The sequence below is a fragment of the Lissotriton vulgaris genome, chromosome 6, assembly GCF_964263255.1.
Source record: "Lissotriton vulgaris chromosome 6, aLisVul1.2, whole genome shotgun sequence".
In the NCBI taxonomy this organism is placed as follows: Eukaryota; Metazoa; Chordata; class Amphibia; order Caudata; family Salamandridae; genus Lissotriton; species Lissotriton vulgaris.
The window spans coordinates 201,237,316-201,258,887 of record NC_141694.1 but is presented as its reverse complement, the minus strand read 5'-3'; the positions used below and the strand labels follow the sequence as shown (position 1 = coordinate 201,258,887).

Here is a 21,572-nt window from a genome sequence, read left to right as displayed (position 1 = left end):
TCAACCTTGCTGATGATATTCTCAGAGAACAACAAACCATCAACCATGCCTACAACACACTCAGAGTCCTCACAGAGGGAAGAAGAGTTTTCAGAATCCTTGAGGGGACACCTAGAGAGGAAGTCAGCACGGGTATTTTTACCCCCAGGGATATGAGAGATGGAGAAATTAAAATCGTACATCCTTGAGAGTAACCTGACTAAACGAGGACTGAGATTACTGTGGTCTTTATCAGACAAAAGGAACACCAAGGGTTTGTGGTCGGTCACCAAAATAAATCTTCTACCCCAGAGGTAAGTCTCAAAATGCTTGGTTGCCCAAAGACAGGCCAGAGCCTCCCTCTCAATGGTGCTGTATCTGCGCTCTGCAGGGGAAAGGGATCTGGAGGAAAAACCAACTGTCTGTTCCACACCGTCAACCAATTGAGACAAAACAGCCCCTAACCCAGTGCCACTTGCATCGACCGTGACAATAGATTGAATATCATCTCTGAAAGAATGAAGAGAGGGGGCTTGAACAATGAGGTTCTTTAAGTGCACAAAAGTCTTATTAAGAGAATCATCCCAAACAAACTTTTCACCTTTTCTGAGTAATTTTCTTAAGGGTTCAGTTTGCAGGGCAAAACAATCCACAAATCTTGAATAGTACTCGCAAACACCGAGGAAAGATCTAAGTTGATCTTTGTTTTCCGGACTGGGACTGTCAACAATGGCCTTGATAAGGTCTTGTTTGGGAGAAATGCCACTGCTAGATATGTGATGGCCAAGGTAATCAATACTATCAACCATGAACTTGCACTTTTCTTTCTTTACAGTAAAACCATTGGTTTCCAAAATGTTCAACACCTCAGACAGTTTCTTTAAATGGTCATCATCACACTTAGAATAAATAAGGATGTCATCTTGATAAGCCAACACATTGCTGCAATTGCCAAACATTTTAAACATGAGCTTCTGGAAGACAGAGGCAGCAGACGCAAGCCCAAAAGGCATGCGTAAGAACCTGTAGGGACCAAAAGGTGTATTAAAGGAAGTCAAATCGCGGGAATCTTCACTGAGTTCAACCTGGTGATAGGCGGACCTTAAGTCCAAGCACGAAAAAACTTTAGAGTCACCAAGTTGAGCCAACATGTCTTGGATTTTGGGCAGAGGAAAGCAATCTATTAAAATGTTTTTGTTTAAGGACCTCAGGTCGATGCATAGTCTTATGTCTTTGCTACCCTTTTTCTTCGCAATAACGATGGGGGCGACCCATTCTGAAGAATTTATAGGCTCAATGACTTTGTCAAGGCATAGCTGCTCTAAGTGTAACTTTAGTTGGGACCTAACAGATAGGGGAACATTCCTGACTTTATGGACCACAGGAATAGCATCCTTTTTGAGAACAATGCGGTGCTCAAAGTCATGAACAAGACCCAGCTTGTCCATGAAAAGAGCACTGTGTTTGGCTAAAAGTTGTTGTAGGTCAAGATTGGAGGAAGAGCAGACATCAACTAAGGAAATAGGACAAGAAGTGCCTGGTCTTAAAACCATGCCAAATTTTCCCTGATCTTTCCAACCTAAAATGTTGTACCCATTTTTAGCAACATATATTTTAGTAGCAATGGACCTGTCCTCAAACTTTATGGTATCATTGAAGAATCCCAGCATGTCAATGGAATGCCCACCAAAGGAAATGGTGTGAATATCAGGGGGGAATAATTGGGAAGAATTCCAGTGTAAATTATACAAAATGTCAGTGACAAAGGTGATCGGAGAACCAGAATCCACCGTCACTTGGATTACTGTGCTACCAATGGTGATATCGCAAATGGGACCACCATCATCCAACTCAGCATCAATGTACAACACAATCTTTTTAGAAGAAACAACGGTACATACATTCTCAGGTTCAGAAAACTCAACATTTTCAATCGCATTAATTTTCGCAGGATTTCTGTTGCATACTCTGGTAAAGTGACCAGTGCGTTTACAATTGAGACAAGTTTTACTCAGAGCTGGACAACCTTTGAAATTGGCAAGATGTGAAGAGGAACCACATCTGAAACATGCAAAGCTTTTTTTAGGTTCTCTAGAATCTTTGTTTTTAAACTGGGAAGGTTTAGGTTTGATGTTTAGAGCATTGACAGCTTCAGTTATGGTATCACCTTTACTTTTGTTCAAAACCCTTTGAGAAGAGACAGATCTCTCGATTCCTCTCGCAAGTTCAAGAGTTTCGTTGAGAGATGGATCCCTACAACAAAGTAATCTCTCTTGGACCTTTTTGTTATAACAGTTAACTACTATCTGATCTCTGAGGTAAGAATCGATATTACCATCGAATTCACAAGTTGCTATCAAAACTCTAAGTTCTGTCAAAAAGGTTTCAATTGACTCATACTCAAATTGATGTCTGGTATAGAATTTGTGACGCTCTACCACAACACTAGTTTCATCAATGAAATATTTGGCTAATCTAGAAACAGCTTCTTGAAAACAATCCCACTCAGTTTCATGAGGTTGAGGTGAAACAGGTAAATGGTCAAAAATACGTTGGCCTTCCGCTCCAAGACTGTTATAGAGTAAAGCTAATTTTCTGTCTGGTTCATATTTTTGACCATCTAAGGCAATAATATAACTGCCAAAACCCTTGAACCATTGTTTCCATTTAGTTTTAGGTACACCAGGGTCAGGGAGAAAATAAGGAGGAGTGACAATATTTTGAGACATGTCAAAGCAACAGTGTGCGCAGAGCAACCAGTAAACCAAACAGAAAAGGTAAAGGTACACGAACAAAAGGAATAATAAAGAAAAAATGACAGTCCAATAGGGGTTAAAGTACTTGGTAAGATGTGCACATCATCGAGTAGCCAACCAGAAGATGTGCCGTGGGAGAAGCAGAATCAAAAGCAATTTGAATGTCAAAGCCAAACCTGAAAACGAATAAGCTACTTGAAGTCCAGGGCAGCGTAGCGAATAAAATAGGATAAAAATGAAGGAACGCTGTAAATATGATGAAGGAAGCGTTGTTCAACGTGACGAAGAAAAGCGATGAACTTGGAGCGCATGAAACTGACTGCGCATGCAAATGAAGGAGGCTACGTGAACTTTACCAAGATGGAGTCACGTAGAGGTCACGTAAGTTGAGACAACGTGAATGCGCGTCACTCCGTCACGGACCAGGCGGAGAACTGTGACGTGCGCGGAGGCTGACTGGGAGGAGGAAGGACGAAGTTGGCCAGCGTGGAAGACACAGTCAGGTACGTTCGGGTGGAATCTTCGAGCAGGAGCACGCTCGAGGAGGGGAACGTAGAGACTGTGGCGCTCGAGGGAGATTCGCTCGAGGGTAGGAAGGTGCGCAATGAAGCCAAAAGGTAGCGTAAGGCCGCTAAAAGCAGTCAAATATAGGAAGTTACATACGACCTTTTAGAAGAGGAAGCGCGTTTCATGCTGAAGAGACGTTCTTGCGCATTCAGATGGTCGAAGAGGCCTCCCAGTGCTTCAGTGGATGCTGGGAATGTGAAGGAATCCAGAAAAAATCCCAAAGCGTCGCCAAATGTTAAATCCAAACTCCAATGAAAGGCAGAGATGAAGTTGGTGTAGAAAAGGTTCTTTAATTAGCAACCTTCACAGCAAGCACGAAGCAACGTCAGCTCTGAACAGGAACCAGGCAATAACTGACAAAGGTAGAATACTCAGTAAAGAACCTAGAGAGAGAGTTCTAGGCAATAGAGACAGGAGAGAATGTAGAGAGACAGAACCATACATACCAAAGGTAGGCCATTTGGTCCGGGGGCCCATCTGCTCTCGGGTGGTTTATAGTCCTCAAAACCTGCTTCGGTGTACTCTGATCTGTTTCTCCTGTATGTTCCAGACCTGGAGGCTTGCCGCTTGCTTTGGTTTGAAAAGGCTTTACTGGGTTCGAGGCTAAAGCTTCCACCAGTACCCGACTATGGGTGCGGGATGAGTCTTTTTGCATGCTGGGTTTCCACGCTTCTGCGGTTTTTCTCGAACTGAGAGTTAAATTGAACTCTGTTGGGGTCGCAGTTGTGTTATCTATGAGCTTATTCGGTGTGAAATTGTATGTTAAGTCAATGTGTGCGCCCCAAATTTGATCTGTCATGTCCGAGTTGAACTGTCGCTGTTTGCCATTAAGCATAAGATTTATTTTCGCCCAGAACTGTTTGGAATTCCGCTCAGACAGTGCTTTCAGCTTACTATCAGCCCCTCTAGATGAGTTCAGGGACACAGCATAGTGGCAATGCAAACAATCATTCATTTATGCCCAAAACACTCGAAGATAGCACTTCTAAATGAGGATATGTAGTTTAAAATGATTATTTTAGACTCCTCAGTCACATGTATAAAATATGTACGGTAACCACAGAGAATGCAAACATAAAAGTAGTTAAGTATATAAAGTTCAACAAAAACAATATAACGGTTCCTAACATTGTTAGCAAGTGTTGCGATCTCCTCCCACTAATTTCCATTTCTAAATGCTATGCTAAGCCTCATATAAAACATTAGATAGCAAAACCTGCCTTGCGAGGTTTGCATAATGAATTGCACAGCATACCATTGAATAGTTGAGCATGACATCAATGGGCCTAGTGCCACCAATCTGCAGTGCAGCTGCATTTATGGCTGCTCTTAGGTGGGATAGGTGGCATTTTGGGATGTCTGACTGGATGTGCATGCCACAATCTAGTCTAGAAAGGACAAACTCAAACCTAGCATGGACCAACGATTTGTGGACCTAAGCAGCATTGATGAGGCATTACATCCCATGAAAGAGTCTGATTTGGAATTGGGCACTTTGGATACAGCATTAATGTGAGCTTCCAGGATGGGGTTCATGTTGAGGATGAAGTTGATAGATTCGGTATCATTGACAATAGTGAGTTTATACTCCAGCAGATTAGTAACATTGACACAAGCTTGAATTGAGGTGGTGGTCTTAGCAGGAGAGATGATTATGAATTCTGGTTTAAAGGGTTAAGCTTTAAGTGATGGTGAAAGATCCAAGACTGGAGGAAATTGAGAGTGCTTGACAAGACTCCAATATCTTCAAAAGAGGCAATTTGAGATACATATGTATTTCTTCTACATAGAATTTGAAAGAGCTATTGGATTGCCTCAGGTTGATGCTAAAGTGGTCCATGTACAGATTAAGAAAACGTATGGGATAGCATAGATCCATGGAGGACTCCTTAAGGTAAGGGTGTGGTACTCAAAAATAATTTCCGTTTTATCTGCTGGGAGCAATTGAATAGGTAGGACTCAAACCATCCCAGGATGGTGCCATTAACTTCCAACCATAATTCACCGGTTTACAGGAGTGTGGCATGGTTGGCATTGTCAAACTCTATTGATAGGTCAAAAATGATGAGAAGCGATGAATTAAGAAAGACGGTGCACAGAGCACTACTATTGTAAACAGATCCTAGGTTTACTAACTAGAGTACGCTAGATGCAATGCAGAAGCATGTATATAATATATATTCATTTTAGCATGTCACATTTTTAAATACTCTTTTATGTAGAATCTTCAGCAGGGTCTGGGAAACCCACAAGAAAAAGTACCTCTAATCGTAACAGCACTAAACAATCCTGAAGCGCCATCTATATCGAATGCTGCTGAAGTGACGACCATGGTGAATATTTTAGGAAAAATCTCTAATGTATCATCAATTGGAAACAATTCATTTGATACTGCAGTTGTGACAGTAAGTGCAATAATATTTTTTGTGTTTTGATAATTTATGCTGTGCACACAAATGATATGGGAATTGGTATGCTGAACAACATAAGATAGTAAATACTCAGAGGTGGTTCAAGGTATGTTGGAATAAAAATTGCAAGAAAAGGCAGATTTCACCATTACACGGGTTGACTTTCCACTTTCCTATATGTCGACATCAAGCACGTACTGTTTTATATACTGTATTGGGTCAAGCACTTATACGCATACAAATAGACTAACTTAAAATTAGCTTATCTCTCAGAACAGATCACGTAACCTCAGACAAAAAACGAATAATCCTATTAATCAACACTGCATTGAATCCAACTGGCATTTTGTAGTGCATGCAAAACACCATGCTAAAATAAAGGCAAATAATGGCAATTGCATGGTAAGTATTTGGAAGTCAGTTTAAGAGGTCTTGTATTTCTTTTGGTTTCCATCGCAGGAAATCCACATTTCTCGCGAGTTTGATCTCTGCTGGGGATTGAGACCGTCTCAACTGGACTGAGACCCACAGGCAAAAAAACTGTGCAGTGAGTGACTGCAGCCGCCTGCACTGGAAAGTTTAGGGGATCTATGTAATGCCTTTTCTCCCTTTCAAGGTGTGCATCCTGAGAGCTATTATACCTCTGCGCCCTTGTCTATTTCACTGTTTAGGCCCAACAGGAACGTTTTCTGTTATTTGCAATTGGGTACACCCCTACAAATAAGAGAATAACACTTTGAGATCATGTAGGGCCGGTGCATTCTGTATTGCAGTCAGGACTACGCAAGAGCCAGACCCTTCTGTGATACCTAAGTGCCATGATTTCATAGAATGTAGGCTTATATGCCAGGAGCGCCCTAGTGACACTCTGTGTATTACAGCCCCAGGTGTCATTGCATAAGTAGATAACCCTCGCACTGTGCCCCAGCCCCCACCAGTATCTGTACATACATGCATAGGACCTACCCCGGTCCCTTGAATGAACAAGCCAACACCTGCTTTAGTTCTTTAGTGGTCAGTGTTGGCTGAGTTTTATTGCAATACATGCGAAATACTGTTTGTCATACATCGTATGTAGTTCTTGCCATAAAATATTATTTAGTAATTTGTCATACATGGTCATAAATCATCAGTCCGTGTTTGCTAATCCCATCTTACGTCCGTTCCCTTTGGACTGGTAGTACGTTCGTTAGTTCTTTTGGGTTGCCTCAGCGCTTGCTTTGCGCGGGGGTAGCTTCCTTCCCTGAGTAAGGACCATACTCGCCACCTTGTTGGTTTCTGTTGTGCCCTGCCAACCGGCGGGGGCTGGGCGGCGAGTGCCATCTCCGTTTGCTACCCCCTTTCTCGTGGGTTGGCCCCTCACCCTGCGGCATCCCAGTGTGAGGGTGCCCATTCTTACACACCGCCCGTCGGTGTGCCTCCGTAGCAACCATTATTTTCCTTATTCTCTGCCATCACTTTCTTCATTATCCGGCATATTGCTGCCCTTTTCCCTGCCCGTGATCCAGCACTGCGACATTGCTGTTCTTCAGTGTGGGTCAAGATTCTAACGCCGTGCTGCCGCCGCCCCGGGTCCAAGATGTCTACTGGACTCGGGCGCGGCTCTTTTATGCCCCCAATTTTGCATACCCAGCTAGCTGGCCCCTCTCTCCTATTGGGGGGTTTGATCCCCCCCGACGCCCCCATTGGCCGGCTGGCCCGGCGCCTACCTGGCGCAGCTAGCAGGGGGTTCTGGAGGGGTGGCTCAGACTTTTCCCGCTTCAGGGAGTGCCCCGAACCGGTTTCTCTGTGAGGGGGGGGCCCGGCGCGGGTTAAGGCGCCGGCCCTTTAAGCCCCTGCGGGGGCGGCCTCTGCGACACTCGTTCTTAATTTGCATCTCAGAATTGGTGGTTGCCACACTTAGCAAATTAAAACAAGATGAAGTCTTTGTCTCTTTGCCTATTTTTGTTGCTATACCTAAAATATATGGAATATTGTGTATCTTGGCCAGCTTACTTCAATTAAAGAGGTAGTCACCCTTGTGACTGGAGGTTAGCAAACTCCTTCACACTTTAAACAAACCTGCTAATGAACCAAATGAATCAAAAATTATCATCTAGCCAGAAATACTCCTAAAACATATACATGTCACCCAGTATAGATGGTCTCTTCAATGTGAATGAATCAAAAAAGATTTACCTTCATGGCAATGCCCAGCCATCTAAACGTGAATAATATCTTGATACATTGTTCTCAAGGCAGACCCTCTAACTATTGAAGTGTCCTGTTCCATAGTGGCAAGATGATCCTTATTTCCTTACTGTGCAAATCCGGCAAGAAAATCTGAACAATGCTGCCAATAGGAAAGCTGCCGGGCATAAGGAGGTCTACCAAATGAAAACATTGGGACACAGTAGCACAGAGAGGACGTCATTTATTTAGTGTTTCGAATTGAATAAGAACTTTAAGAAACTGCATTTAGTTCTTTTTCAAGGATATGCAAAATTATATTGTTACAGTCACCACAGTCAAAATAATTAAGAGCCTAAGAGTTAAAAGGATTTTATCACATCATCACAGTAATTGAACATTCCCCAACAACAGTTGCTCAGTAGTTTTTTAATCCAAGTGGTTTCTCTCTGGACATACATAAAAGATTAGCCCAGAGAGAAACCACGTGGATAACAAACTACACACCTTTTGTTAACTCAAAAAGTACTTACCCAATTATGAAGTTCTTGGTGTTAAAAAATATCTAAAATACCTGTCATTTTTCTTAGTTGGTCTCGAGTTTCTTCTTGAGTGTGTGTTTCATTTATTGGCTTTGTTTGTTCAACAAATGCTAAACACTACCCCCTGATTAGCCTAAACTGCTCACCCACACTATCACAAAAAAGAGCACGTGGAATTACAAATGTAAGCCCTGTAAGCCAATTAGGGTAGTGTGGACTGTCTACAAAGTTTACCTCGTTTTGGTGCTCTACATAAAAAGACAGCTTCCTACAAAAAGTCATAGTGTTTTCGTACCTCTGTATTCCCACTCTTTCAATTTGCCTTCTTTTGGCCCTTATTTTTGCATCACCATGTTCCCTTTTGTGGTTTCTACCGTTCATTTCTTTGTGTTACTTGTTCTTACAATCCTTTCCTATCACAAATCTATTCCTTCATCCTGAAGTATCTACTGGACCTAAGGTAGACTTGGCCCATCAGAATACCACAGCAACTTGAATAATAACGATGAAACCCTCCCCCACACTGGGTGATTCACTTGTAATACAAAAGGAACTCTGTATTCTTATCTTGTGGAGAAGTAGTTTTCGAGTAAATCTGAATATTATGGGGATGGCACTTACCCCAGACACTAGTGCTGCTCACACTTTGCCTTGGTTTAGGATGTAAAGTACAAGAAATTCCCTCAGACCACTGATAGATCCATTGGACTGTAACTGACTGACATATAGCTGTGCTAAAATGCTATTGTTTTCTAAATCAATGCAAGAAAAATAAAAAAATGTTGAAAGAAAACGCGTATCACCCTGATGAGCTTCAAAGAGACTCTCAATTTAAGTTATATTGACGTAACATCAGTATTTGGGTCTAGATAGAATCTTGAGATATGTTGAGTTACAAGATTTGTATACCACAGGTCAATCAGATTCTTAAACTGGTAGCACTTTTACTTCCAGACATTTGTGTCTGTGGTGCCCAATATAAGAAGTCAGGTTTTGTTGGAAACTGAGTTTGGCATGAGGTGGATTTCCATGCGGTGGGTTATTGCCATATGCTGTCCAAATCACTCTAAGAGTGAGGAGTTTTAGAATAGCTCGACAGCTGTATAGCAGTTGGTGTGTGTGCCATTTAACCCTCTACCTGACCATGGTCAGTTGTGACCTTTAGTCCCTCTGGAGGTCTTCATAGAACTTTTTTGTTCTTCTGTGTTGAAGGGGTGCCTGTGTGATTGTGTGTAGTTTTTGCCTGATTGTGTTTGGGGTACGACTCATTGCATTACTGACAATGTTGAGTTGAAGTTGATTCGAATGCCAGGCTGTTTGATACAAATTATTTGATGTCATAGGGCATATATGTAGCTCTTTTCATATGATATATACAACAATTGTTTAGGATATCTTCCTTCAAACTGGTGCACATTCATCTAAACTTATATGCCACTTTGCGCCATAACTATTAAAAATGTTTTAAAGCATATATACTTTCATGATTCAAATGTCGACCATTAAATTGGTTACAAGTGTTAACTCAGTAACTACCTGTTTTTCAGAATTTCCTTTCACTTGCGAGTAACATCACTACTAGCCGCTTTGCATCATCATTGTCCGGTAACCAAGGAGCACAAGCATCCAGCATGCTGAAGACTGTGGAAACGTTCAGCCAGTTACTCAAATCGGATAACCAGTCCTTCGATATCACTGTGCCAAGTATTCAGGTTAAAGGCGAATCATATGAACCAGGGCTAAATCTGAGTGCTTATCAGAAGACATTTGACTTTAATTTCAATGTTAGCATGTTCATTGATGAGAACACAATCGCCGATTTGACGACTCGAGGAAACTTCACAATCACAAGTGTGGCATATGCCTCGCTGGGCGACATTCTACCCAAAAGCACAGGAAAATTTGAAGGCTCAACCTTAAACAGCATTGTCCAATCAACATCCATAAAATTCAACAACATGAATCATCACCTTGGTGAATTTGGTGTCATCAATATGACTTTCCACATCAACAATTCCAACAAAGACTCCATAACTCACTGTGTTTTCTGGGACTTCAACATGCCACCTGCTGGAGTCGGAGGATGGTCTGATGGCGGCTGTTCAGGGTGGTCCGATGAGAACACAACTTACTGCATTTGCAACCATTTGACGTCATTTGCTGTTCTGATGTCAATAAATCCCGAACCTTTGCCCCTGATTGACGAGATCACTTATGTTGGCCTGGCAGTTTCAATCATTTCACTTTGCATTTGTCTTTTCATGGAATGGATTGTCTGGAAGTATGTGGCCAGGAGTAACATTTCCTATTTCCGCCACACATCATTGGTCAACATCTCATTTTCCTTACTGTGTGCAGATGTCTGTTTCCTGGCAGCCTCCTTCCCTATTGTAAAGACAAGCAAGTTCATCTGCCTCTCCATCACTTTCCTGAGTCATTTCTTTTATTTATCTCTCTTCTTTTGGACCCTCTGCCAGAGCATGATGCTGTTACACCAGTTGGTTTTCATCTTCCATCATCTAAGGAAGAAAGTGTTCCTTTCGCTCTCATTTGTCTTGGGTTACGTCTTCCCAGCAGCAATTGCTATCGGCACCTTTTTCTATTTTTATCCCAAGAGTAGGTACACCCACCAGTCAATTTGTTGGTTGAACCCAGATAGTGGGGCTATCCTCACCTTTGCCATCCCAGCAGGATCCATCATTGTCATCAATTTTCTTACTCTTATTGTGGTCATCTCCAAACTGACGAGGCCGTCAGTATCAGATGCAAGTCAAGTGGAGGACAAAGAAACAGCCAAAAGTATTATGAAGGCTATTCTCGTCCTGACCCCAGTTTTTGGATTAACGTGGGCCTTTGGTTTTGCTTTGCTGACGGATCTAGACCAGCTGACCAAGATGGTATTCACCTATGGGTTTGCAGGGATGAACGCTTTCCAGGTATTTTGTATTAGTGGTACAGTTTATTTGAAGACGTGTGTATGTAAGATGAAGGAATGGCTGGCTAAAGGAAAAAACACTAGTGTAGAAATGGATGAATGGAAGAACAAATTAACAAGCAAATGTTTTAACAAACTAACACGTGCTGTAAGAACTAAAGAACCTTGTTTATGCTTAATGTAATGCATGGAATTCCGCAATCCTTGAATGAAAACCTGTCTCCAAACTTGATAATAGGTGACTTGGGATGCACCCAGTCACTAATTATAAAGAAATGGTGTAGCTGCACACCTGCAATAACTTCATACAGTTGAGTTTTGTCTGTTTCCAGAGAAAGCAGCCGAAAGGAAAGGAAGGTCAGTAAAACAAAACGTTGATTATCTTTCTTCTGCTCTGTGTTTCATACTGTACAGTGAAAAGCAAAAGTGAGATATTTATGGCAACATGGTTTTTTGTTTGCACTCTTTAGGTAATGTTTTAAAAGTTAGAATTTTCTGCATGTTTCTACACATTACGAGATACAGCGCCTTTTTATTTATTAAGTGAGTTGTATGAAACTGATTCTAATATTTTTTTTAAACAAATATCTAACAGACTTTTGATCTTTTTAATTGTTTTGATAGAGATTCTATTTTTATTCTAAATGTTTGCAAACATGCTCTCTCTTTCATATGAAAGAGCTACACAAAATGATTTAAGCTGTTTGAGGTAAAGGTGAAGTTGTGTCCATGTATTGTAAGGAATAAAGTAACCTGGGGTACATGATAAGGATGTTGCAAGTCACCTCGGTATTCCATACCTTTATAGAGGAACTGGGGCTTCAGGTTTGTTACTCTAGATCTGGGTTCTTCAAACTGGGGGCGAGCCCCACTAGAGGGGCCTCAGGTGATCCCAGGGGTGCTCTAGGCTCTGACCAAAAAAATAATTATGCTTTGTAATGGCCCATCGCTAACATCTTTTGTAATTTATATCCTATCTGAGAGTATGTGTCAAAAGGGAAGGGACTCCAAAGATTCTTCCCAACACTCGCCACACACTGCTAACACATACAATTCAATAGAATAAATGTGAAAAATTCTGAGGGGGGCCTGATGATTTTTCTTTTCCATGTGGGGGGGAGGGGCTTAAGAAGTTTGAAGACCACTGCTCTAGATGGTCGTGGAACTCCTTGGTGATTTGCAATATCCTTTTAATGTATGGCAGGGGTACTTTACCACATAAATTAGTTAATTAATAAGCTTTCTGCTTTATATTCATGTCTGTTCTCTTTTCAAGGGATTCTTCATATTGTTGACCACATGTTTCACAGAAAAAAAGGTAAATCATTTATATAGTGTTTAAATCGATAACAATGATGTAAATGTGCATGTGTATACAGATTCCCAATGGCTCACATCAATCCTAGGGGTATTGTATGGCGCAACTATTGCCAGAGTGCTTACTACAGAAAAAGTCGAGTTTAAAGTGGCGAAAGCACCAACATAATAGCAAAAAAGATGTGATTGGAGTAATATTAATAAGTGATTTTTTTCATTCAATATGTATACCTTATAAACATAGCTCATTTTCACTATATATAAATGTACAAGTAGTTGCAAAAAGTACATTGGAGATACAGGTTTTTTTAATAAATATTCCTCTAGTGTAATAAATGGGTGTTGTAGTCAAAGTATAAACATATGACTCTCAAAATGAATTCAGGAAGGTGGGTCCTCTTTCTCCTACTCATTGTGGTACACAATTTCCAAAAACTGTTATAGTCCTTTTTCATAGCAATTAGTACATTTGATGTTTTTTCGCAAAGAATGTTATGTTTTTGCGCGCAGAGAATTTTCTTTAATACTAAATGGGTTTCCTAATGCTTCTCCATCACAAAGCTGGTGCTTAGCATCAGTACAGACCAAGAGAATGCTACCACACAAATCATGTCTACCAAGAAAAAGGCCAAGTATAGAGCCCTGCTTAAGCACTGGCATGCAGAAACAATCACAACTTCACAAAAGTGAAATGGACATGCTGATGAGCTGAAACAGATAACAATAGTTTCTATTAGATGCAGTGCTTAATTTGTAAAAATCCTCATCAGGAGGCCACCGTAGTTTGCGCCCCACATTGTCACTGTACTTACACAACTGCTGACCATCACACTGCTACAAGTGTGACAATTCAGAATGTTCGAGGCCGCCAAAGCTTTAAAATGACTTGGGTGGCAGGTATTGGCTATTTTTGATGTGTATTTCTTCAATTACTTAATGGTAATTGCATCACTCCGAGTACGTTTTCACCCTAATTAATTACTTAATGAGGCTGCCACGCCTCACAGACACACCCAGTTCCCTTCCCAAAAAGTTGAAAAGCCCCTCCTTCCCCCACGATCTCCTGTTTGTGTTGACGCAAGCTCACACCTAGTACAGTTGGACTGGTCCCAAAAGGGCGGGAGGGAGGGGTTAAAACTTTAGGGGGAAAACGTACTCGGAGTAATGCAATTACCGGTAACTAATTGAAGCATTACCTCCTCGGTATGTTTTCCCCCCTAATTAATCACTTAATGAGATATAGCAAGCAATACCACCGACCAGGACAACTGATTATTTATGCAACACTCCATTTATTTAATACTGAAATTAAACCTCTTATTACTTCATAGAAGACAGCACTTTTGACCCCAAAATCTCCTCCAGCCCAATTTCCTGCATAACTCTGTAAAGCCGTACAAATGTAGAAGGCGTGGCCCATGTTGCGGTCCTACAAATCTCAACCAAAGATGCTCCCTTAGCCTCTGCAAAGGACATGGCTCTAGTGAGTCTACCTTCCACCCCAGCGGGACACGAACCATCAACCTCTCTATACGCCAATGCAATCAGGGACCTGATTCACCAACTCAGAGTCTGGGTGTAGGTTTAGAACCCTTCCTAGCAGGTCCAAAATTCACAAACAATGAAGAAGAAATTGAAATCAGAAACTCTGTCCAAATAAAGCCACATAGCCCGCTTGACATCTAAGTAATGTTGCTTCACCACTTCCGGGGAATAAGGATTGGGATGAAACACTGGTAAAAATACCTCCTGCTCCCTGTGAAATACTTAATTTACCTTAGGGATGAAAGAAGGACCAGGATGTAACATGACCCTATCCTTGAATACCCTAAAGAAAGGATGCCTTACTGATAAGGAACCTAATTCCCCCAACCTTCTCCTTGAAGTAGCTGCACCAGGAAGAAAGTTTTCAAGGTAAGCAATCTCAAATCCACCTTCTCAAGAGTTCAAAAGGAGACTTCTGCAACACCTCCAGGACTAAAGAAAGATACCAAGATGGACATACGGTCTAGCCTGAGTCTTGAGATTAGGAAACCCCTTAAAAAGCCTCAGGACAAGCCTATCTGCATCTTGTAATTACTCCAAGATGTACGGAAAGCCTTAATGACTGCCCATTGAATCTTAAGAGTGGAAACCTTTAACATTAGAGCAAAACCATCCTACAGAAAATCCAGCACCTTCACCAGTTCAACTTACTGTGGGACTAAATGCTTAGTTTTGAACCATTTTTGAAAATTGGCCCAGTGTCTACAGTAGGAAGAAAGAGTGGAGGCTCTCCTAGAAGCCTGAATGGAGGATGCCACCTTCTCAGAGACCTCCTTAACTGTAAGCCAGCCCTTTCAACCTCCAAGCATCAGCCTGAGGGTTCTCAGTGGTTTGCCCCAAGGCAGGGAAATGCTAGGGGGGATGGAACTACTTGAAGAAAGAACTCGTCGCTGATCCTCATCAACATTATCAGAGGGTAACAAGCAGAGCGGTGCCATGCTAGAGCTACCAGTATCACCACCGAATCCTCTCTCTTCAACCTGATTAGAAACCACCAAAGAAGAGGAAAAGGCGGGAAAGCATAAAGGATCCCCTTTGGCCAAGGAGAAGACAGAACATCCACTGCCCAAGCCCCCTCCTCCCTCTCCCTTGAACAGAACAGAGGAAGAAGGGTATTCTGAGCTCATGCAAGCAAATCTGCTACTGGGGCCCCACAGTCCTGACAAATCCTGTGAAAGGCCTGCTTGGTTAGACAAATCCTGAGATCCCGGGGACCAATGACACAAAAGTGAAGGCTTGGCATACTGAGGGGAAAGACCCTCTTCATCTGGCTGGGCTGAAGGCTCCTCAAAGCCCAGGTTACGTCTAACATGATCCAAAATCTGGACCAAATCCTCCCTGAAAATGTCCTTCCCATAAGCTGGAGTAATAGTACCTCCAACTCCGAATCTGAGGAAGAATCCTACATCTTTCCCTTTATTCTGGAAGACGCTCTTTCTTTTCCTTCTTCTTAGGCTTGGCAGCCAAGGCCTCACCCACCTCCACCTCAGCCATGGACTCAACTTGGGCCTCAGTCAAATAAGCAGGACTGAAGGGGAGAGTCCTTGAGCTTCTTAGAACTCTGATCCCAGGCAGGCTCCTCTCAGAGTCAGAAGAGGAGGACACCATCTGCCTTTTCTGCTCACACTTCTTGCTCTCCATAGCAGAAATACACACCATGCAGCATGGAAGAAAATCCACAAATGACAGAACTAGGGCTCCTTAAATCCCCTGTTCTGCCAACCATAACGCCGTAATTAAAACATTAGCTTACAAATGCACACACAGCCGTGACCAATAAACAGCGGGCTACAGCAGCCCTGCAAAAAACAGCCTTTGGGAACACACTGAGAGACTCCTGCGCCTCCCCATCAAGCACTTTGCAGCCCGAGGGGAGCTTGTCCCACATATTTTTCAGAAACAGCCTGGGTGCTGCCAGAGACAGAAGAATGTTTCAAAACCGCTCTACTGGCTTTCCACATTCAGAAAAGGTCCGATTCGCCTTTAGAGGTATTGCCAGCGTTTTCCAGTTTGACCTGCCACTTGCTACTGGCCACAGAGGGAGGAGTCAACCACCGCGAGGCCGCAGAGGAGGCGAGAGGCGCGGCCCCGGGACTGCGAGGTACAGCGCTACTAACATCAGCTGTTTCCTCTTCCCGAGGGTGCCGCGCCCCCTCCCAGTGCCCCGCCCCCAAGGCGTACATAACCTCTCGCGGCCCCCGCTTCGCGGGAGCCGCTCGCCTTTAGAGGTATTGCCAGCGTTTTCCAGTTTGACCTGCCACTTGCTACTGGAGTAGCAGACTTTCTTCCAAGTCCATCGTGCCACAGAGGGAGGAGTCAACCACCGCGAGGCCGCAGAGGAGGCGAGAGGCGCGGCCCCGGGACTGCGAGGTACAGCGCTACTAACATCAGCTGTTTCCTCTTCCCGAGGGTGCCGCGCCCCCTCCCAGTGCCCCGCCCCCAAGGCGTACATAACCTCTCGCGGCCCCCGTTTCGCGGGAGCCGCTCGCCTTTAGAGGTATTGCCAGCGTTTTCCAGTTTGACCTGAACTTGCTACTGGAGTAGCAGACTTTCTTCCAAGTCCATCGTGCCACAGAGGGAGGAGTCAACCACCGCGAGGCCGCAGAGGAGGCGAGAGGCGCGGCCCCGGAACTGCGAGGTACAGCGCTACTAACATCAGCTGTTTCCTCTTCCCGAGGGTGCCGCGCCCCCTCCCAGTGCCCCGCCCCCCCCCTCACCTCACAGACTCTTAAGCAAGGGCTATAACGCGCATTGCGGGACGCGCGCGGGTCGCAGCCCGGGGCGAAGCCCGGGCAAAGGGCGGGCCCGTTTAAGCCCGTTCAAGCCAGGGCAAGTCTGGTCTGGGCCTATCCTCTTTGTTTCTGGCCCTTTGAACCTCGACCTGTTTTCCAGGTAATCCTTACTACCATCACTACGCCCACTTATCAACGAGTATTTCAGCGCCATCATGTCCACAAGGGGCAGTAGGAGTAAGACCGCTCAAGGTCTGGGCCAGGTTACCGGTCCAATCGACCAATTCATTACGAAAGCAAACGACGCAATTAATCAAGGGATTGTCCTTTTGGAAAGACGTGTTTCACAAGACCTTGCCGCAGCACGAAGATCCTCGATGGGCCTTCTGGCTTTAGCTAAAACACCTATCCAACAAGAAACTAATGCCCCACTCCTGTTAGATATTCATGCAGAACTACACACCATTCCAATGAGTGTCGATTTATCTGTCACTCACTTATCTCTAGGGGAAGACACTCTGGAAGATCTGGAGAAAACACTGACACTGGCGATTAGTCCCACTCAAACGCCTCCGTTAACCCTGATAGAGTCACAACCCACGATAGAACTGCCATCTTCAGTACTAGTTTCTCCTACTGAAACCGATAAAGAGTCAAGGGAGGGTGCCATCCCCAAACAAACAAAACAGTACAAGGCCAGTAGCTAAGGACAAGCAGAACTGTCCACCTAAGCACACAAGATCCAAAAAAAACCCCCGCACTAAATATCAAAATAAGCCCACCAACCCCTTACCTGTAAATGTGGATGATCCCTCTGTAACAGCTGCATCGTTTGATGATGCTCAGAGGGGTTATGTTAATGGCAATGTTAATGGCAATACTAATCACTTGAGCTTAATGCACAAGTATTAGCTACAATCAAGGATCTTATAAAAACTCAACTATTACCAATTGAACGATCCTTAAATAACATCGAGAAGCAAATTGCCAGATTAATTAACCATACCAGCCATTTAAAACCTCCTACTATCACTTTAGCCCCTCCAGTCTCAACGATTGCCAACCACACCAAGACAGCCACTGCTCAGAAACACACAAAACTCCCTTACCCACAGGTAGAACTCCCAAAACTCCCACCACCACACAAGCGATTCAAACAGACTCAAAGGGCACTACTAAGCAAGCACAGGGAAAGCCAGTAACAACCGCCGACCCTCCTAAAACCAAACCAAAGCCTCTCCACCCCAAACCTCTGGTCGCCCATCAGGCTGATGATACTACTAACAAACCAATTATACCAAAGAAGCCAATCCACCTTCCTCCAGAGGCAAGCCCCTATACTGTGATCCTTACGGGGGTCCCAGAACTGGAGGAAAATACGAGTGAACCCACCTGGTCCCTAAAAAATAAAGTCATGCAATGGCTTAACATCAACAGACCCCTTCCCATACATCTTAAGAGCAGACTCACCATGGTACGTAGGGTCCCCTGGATTGGGGAAACAAGGAAAAGAACACAGGGGGACTGCATTATTATTAATTTTGATGACCCAGAGACAGCCAGATACATATGTTCTTGGTCGTCATTGGAGAGAAAGGGAGGTATAGACACTAATCGTCTGTCCTTTTTCTATCCTCCAAAGTTCCCCCATGAACAAGATTACCCTCTTAGCTGGAACCAATCTCCAGGTTGGAGTTGGGCACAAGTAGATACACGTAATAGGAGGAGGGACTGGGATCATTATCCTTGGAACCCAAGATGAGAGCTACCCTATACAGAGGGGTGGAGGGGGGTACCAACCAGTAATTATTTCTCACCCTTAGAAATGGTTGATTGACCATCAAATGACCAAACATCCTCCATGAACAAGATCAAAACCTCCCCGTCCCCTGATAGCTTAGGGTCACCCTCAAGCCAATCTGGGGAAACCTGGCTTGGAACAATTTATTCTGGGTCCTACTGTAAATGTAAATGTAAATGTATAGGCATTTATATAGCGCACTACTTACCCGTAGGGTCCCAAGGCGCTTCGACCGCTGCGAAACCCTTCCTGGCTTCCCTGAGAGATGGTCCCTTATTGGGTATCTCCAGGGTGAGACCAGGCATCCCCAGCGGTCTGGTGGGGCCGTTAGTGAAGATGAGGCAAGCTAATGCCCAGAGTTGCCGAGTGTGATCGCTGATCAGAGTGGGCACCGAGGCAAGAGAATTATCGAGTCCGCTGACCCTGGTCCAGAAACCTGCCGCGCCGGGAATCGAACCCTGGTCCCGGGCCGTCCTCTGCTCTCGGGTCTGCCGCCTCTAACCAGTGAGCCACACTACTTCACTTGTCCCACACTACTAACATGTCCCTTCCCGGGCCTGCGACTGCTCAAACCGATGAACATCTGGCTTCCCCATTACTCTCAACCTTTGAATCAAGCCATTCTCTTTGCTCACCAAATGTCTTTGACCCAAGTCTTTATATGTCCATTCTAACTTGGAACATAGCTGGTCTTTCAAACAAAGCAAAGGACCCAACCTTCTTGAATTATATAAACACTTTTGACATCATAGCGTTTCAGGAATGCTGGGACCTCACACCTACTAATTTGGATGGTTATAGTACACACTTTACCCCAGCTATCCAGTCAAATAGAGGCAGACCTTCGGGAGGTCTTTGCTTCTACGTGTCAAACAGACTCAATGTATCTTTAGAATGTGTTGAGCTCGCTCCATCTGATCCTAATTCAAAGTCTTTTGGTTCCTCCTTACAGGCCCTCAAAATGTCTGGGAAGGATGCTGTTAGTTCCCTCTTCATAAATCTATATAATAGCGCACAGAGAGACGACCAACCAAAGTTTACAGAGTTCCTCTCCAAACTCATAAAGAAGGGTATGGGAGGGTCTTGTTCAGATAGGCGTTTAGTCATACTAGGAGATTTTAATTGTCACCTATGCCCACACAGTGGTACCAGGGTCTGTGACTTAAGAGCCCCAAATGGTGAACATACCACTCATTTCGAACATTCAATCATGGGATCCCAAATGGGATTTGGGCTTTTTTAATGACCTAACAATGCCCCCGACTGACTTCCAACCCACATTTCATGGAAGGGGATCGCTTACGACAATTGACTTTATTCTCTTGTCTAATAGTCATCATGGCGACGCCCGAGAAACTAGAAGAGAAGAGCTGGTTCTGAGTGATCACTACCCCATCAGTGCCAAAATATACTCCCCCTCTAGTGGAAACAAGCTTGGGAGTGATATAGAAAATCTTTACTCACACTCTATATCTCTCTCATCGAGAAATGGGTACATTATAAAATGGGCAAAAATTGATACAACGAAATTTCTTGAGAATTTAATTAAATCTGCCCCCGACCTTTTCCGGTCTTGTTTAGAACACCCTCCCAACCCAGAAGAAATCATTCTGGCATTTGACCAAATCGCCCTACAAATCAGAAGAAATTTGACCAGAAACTGTAACAAAAGCAATGGGTCCAGGAGTAATGGCTGGTTCGACCATGAGTGCTCAAACACTCATAACACTCTGAAGGCCACTCTTAATAAAATTTCAAAAAAACGGATGGAAATAATATCTGCCCGTGCCGCCTATAAACAGGCAATAAAAAATAGGAAAAAGGAACTGAAAACGGCCGCCTGGGAAGCTCTGCTAAAAGCAAGTTCTTTAAGAGACAATACGGCCTTTTGGAGGGAGGTCAACGCCCCCTTTTTCAGTGATAGGACAACAGACCTCATAGAAATTGCAATCACTGAAGAAGTTTGGATAAATCACTTTACCGAATTATATAAATTAGATGACCAGATTGAACCACTTAATCTTGAAATTCCACCAATGGAGAGTAACGAGCCGCAAAGCAACCACTCAGAGCCTTTCCCGCTCTCCATTTATTTTAACTATCCAGAAGTGGAATTGGCCATTCTTGAAAGCTCTAACGCCTAAGCGCCTGGCCCGGATGGAATCCCAATAGACCTATTTAAAGATAACATCCAATTGTGGGCACCAATTGTGACAAATGTCCTTAACTCCTACGCCCACAAAGGATTCCCCGCAACCTGGCAAGAAGCGATTATAATACCCATATTCAAAAAAGGCGAACGAATGGACCCAAAATGTTATAGACCTATTTCCTTATTGGACTCCATGATGAAGGTGGCTGGGAGAGTCCTGTTGAACCAATTGCAATCTTGGGCTCAGGAAAATAACATTTTGTCTAAATTCCAATATGGGTTCGTTTCTGGTCTCGGGACAGTGGAACAATGTCTAAACTTAGCTCTGATCATCGATAAATACTTGATGGCAAAAAGGTGCAATATATGTATGACTTTTGTGGACTTAAGCTCTGCCTTTGACTGCCTGAACCATAGTATACTCTGGTCTACCCTTACTGATATGGGAGTTGATTCCAACATACTTGCCTTCATAAAAGAACTATACCGAGGAGCTGGGGCCAAGGTTCGCTATGGTAAGGATGGAACCTGTACGAGTAAGTTTTCTATTAAAAAGGGGGTTAGGCAGGGCTGCATCCTCGCCCCCTTCCTGTTTAACCTGTATATTAACAGCGTCGCCGATTGCCTGGCCAAACTAGATGTTGACTATCCTAAAATAAATGGCCT

The 21,572-nt window shown here is 43.6% G+C and overlaps 1 protein-coding gene across 1 annotated transcript in view; it reads left to right on the top strand.

Annotated features, from left to right (window-relative positions):
* The window catches only part of LOC147707021 (adhesion G protein-coupled receptor F3-like), a 239,009-nt gene that overhangs the window by 207,226 nt on the left and 10,211 nt on the right, over nt 1-21,572 (top strand). Inside the window, exons 14-16 of the mRNA XM_086925615.1 lie at nt 5,525-5,707; nt 9,972-11,360; nt 12,636-12,677. Of these exons, the coding sequence (XP_086781741.1) occupies nt 5,525-5,707; nt 9,972-11,360; nt 12,636-12,677 (1,614 nt within the window). The remainder of the gene's footprint in view (nt 1-5,524; nt 5,708-9,971; nt 11,361-12,635; nt 12,678-21,572) is intronic.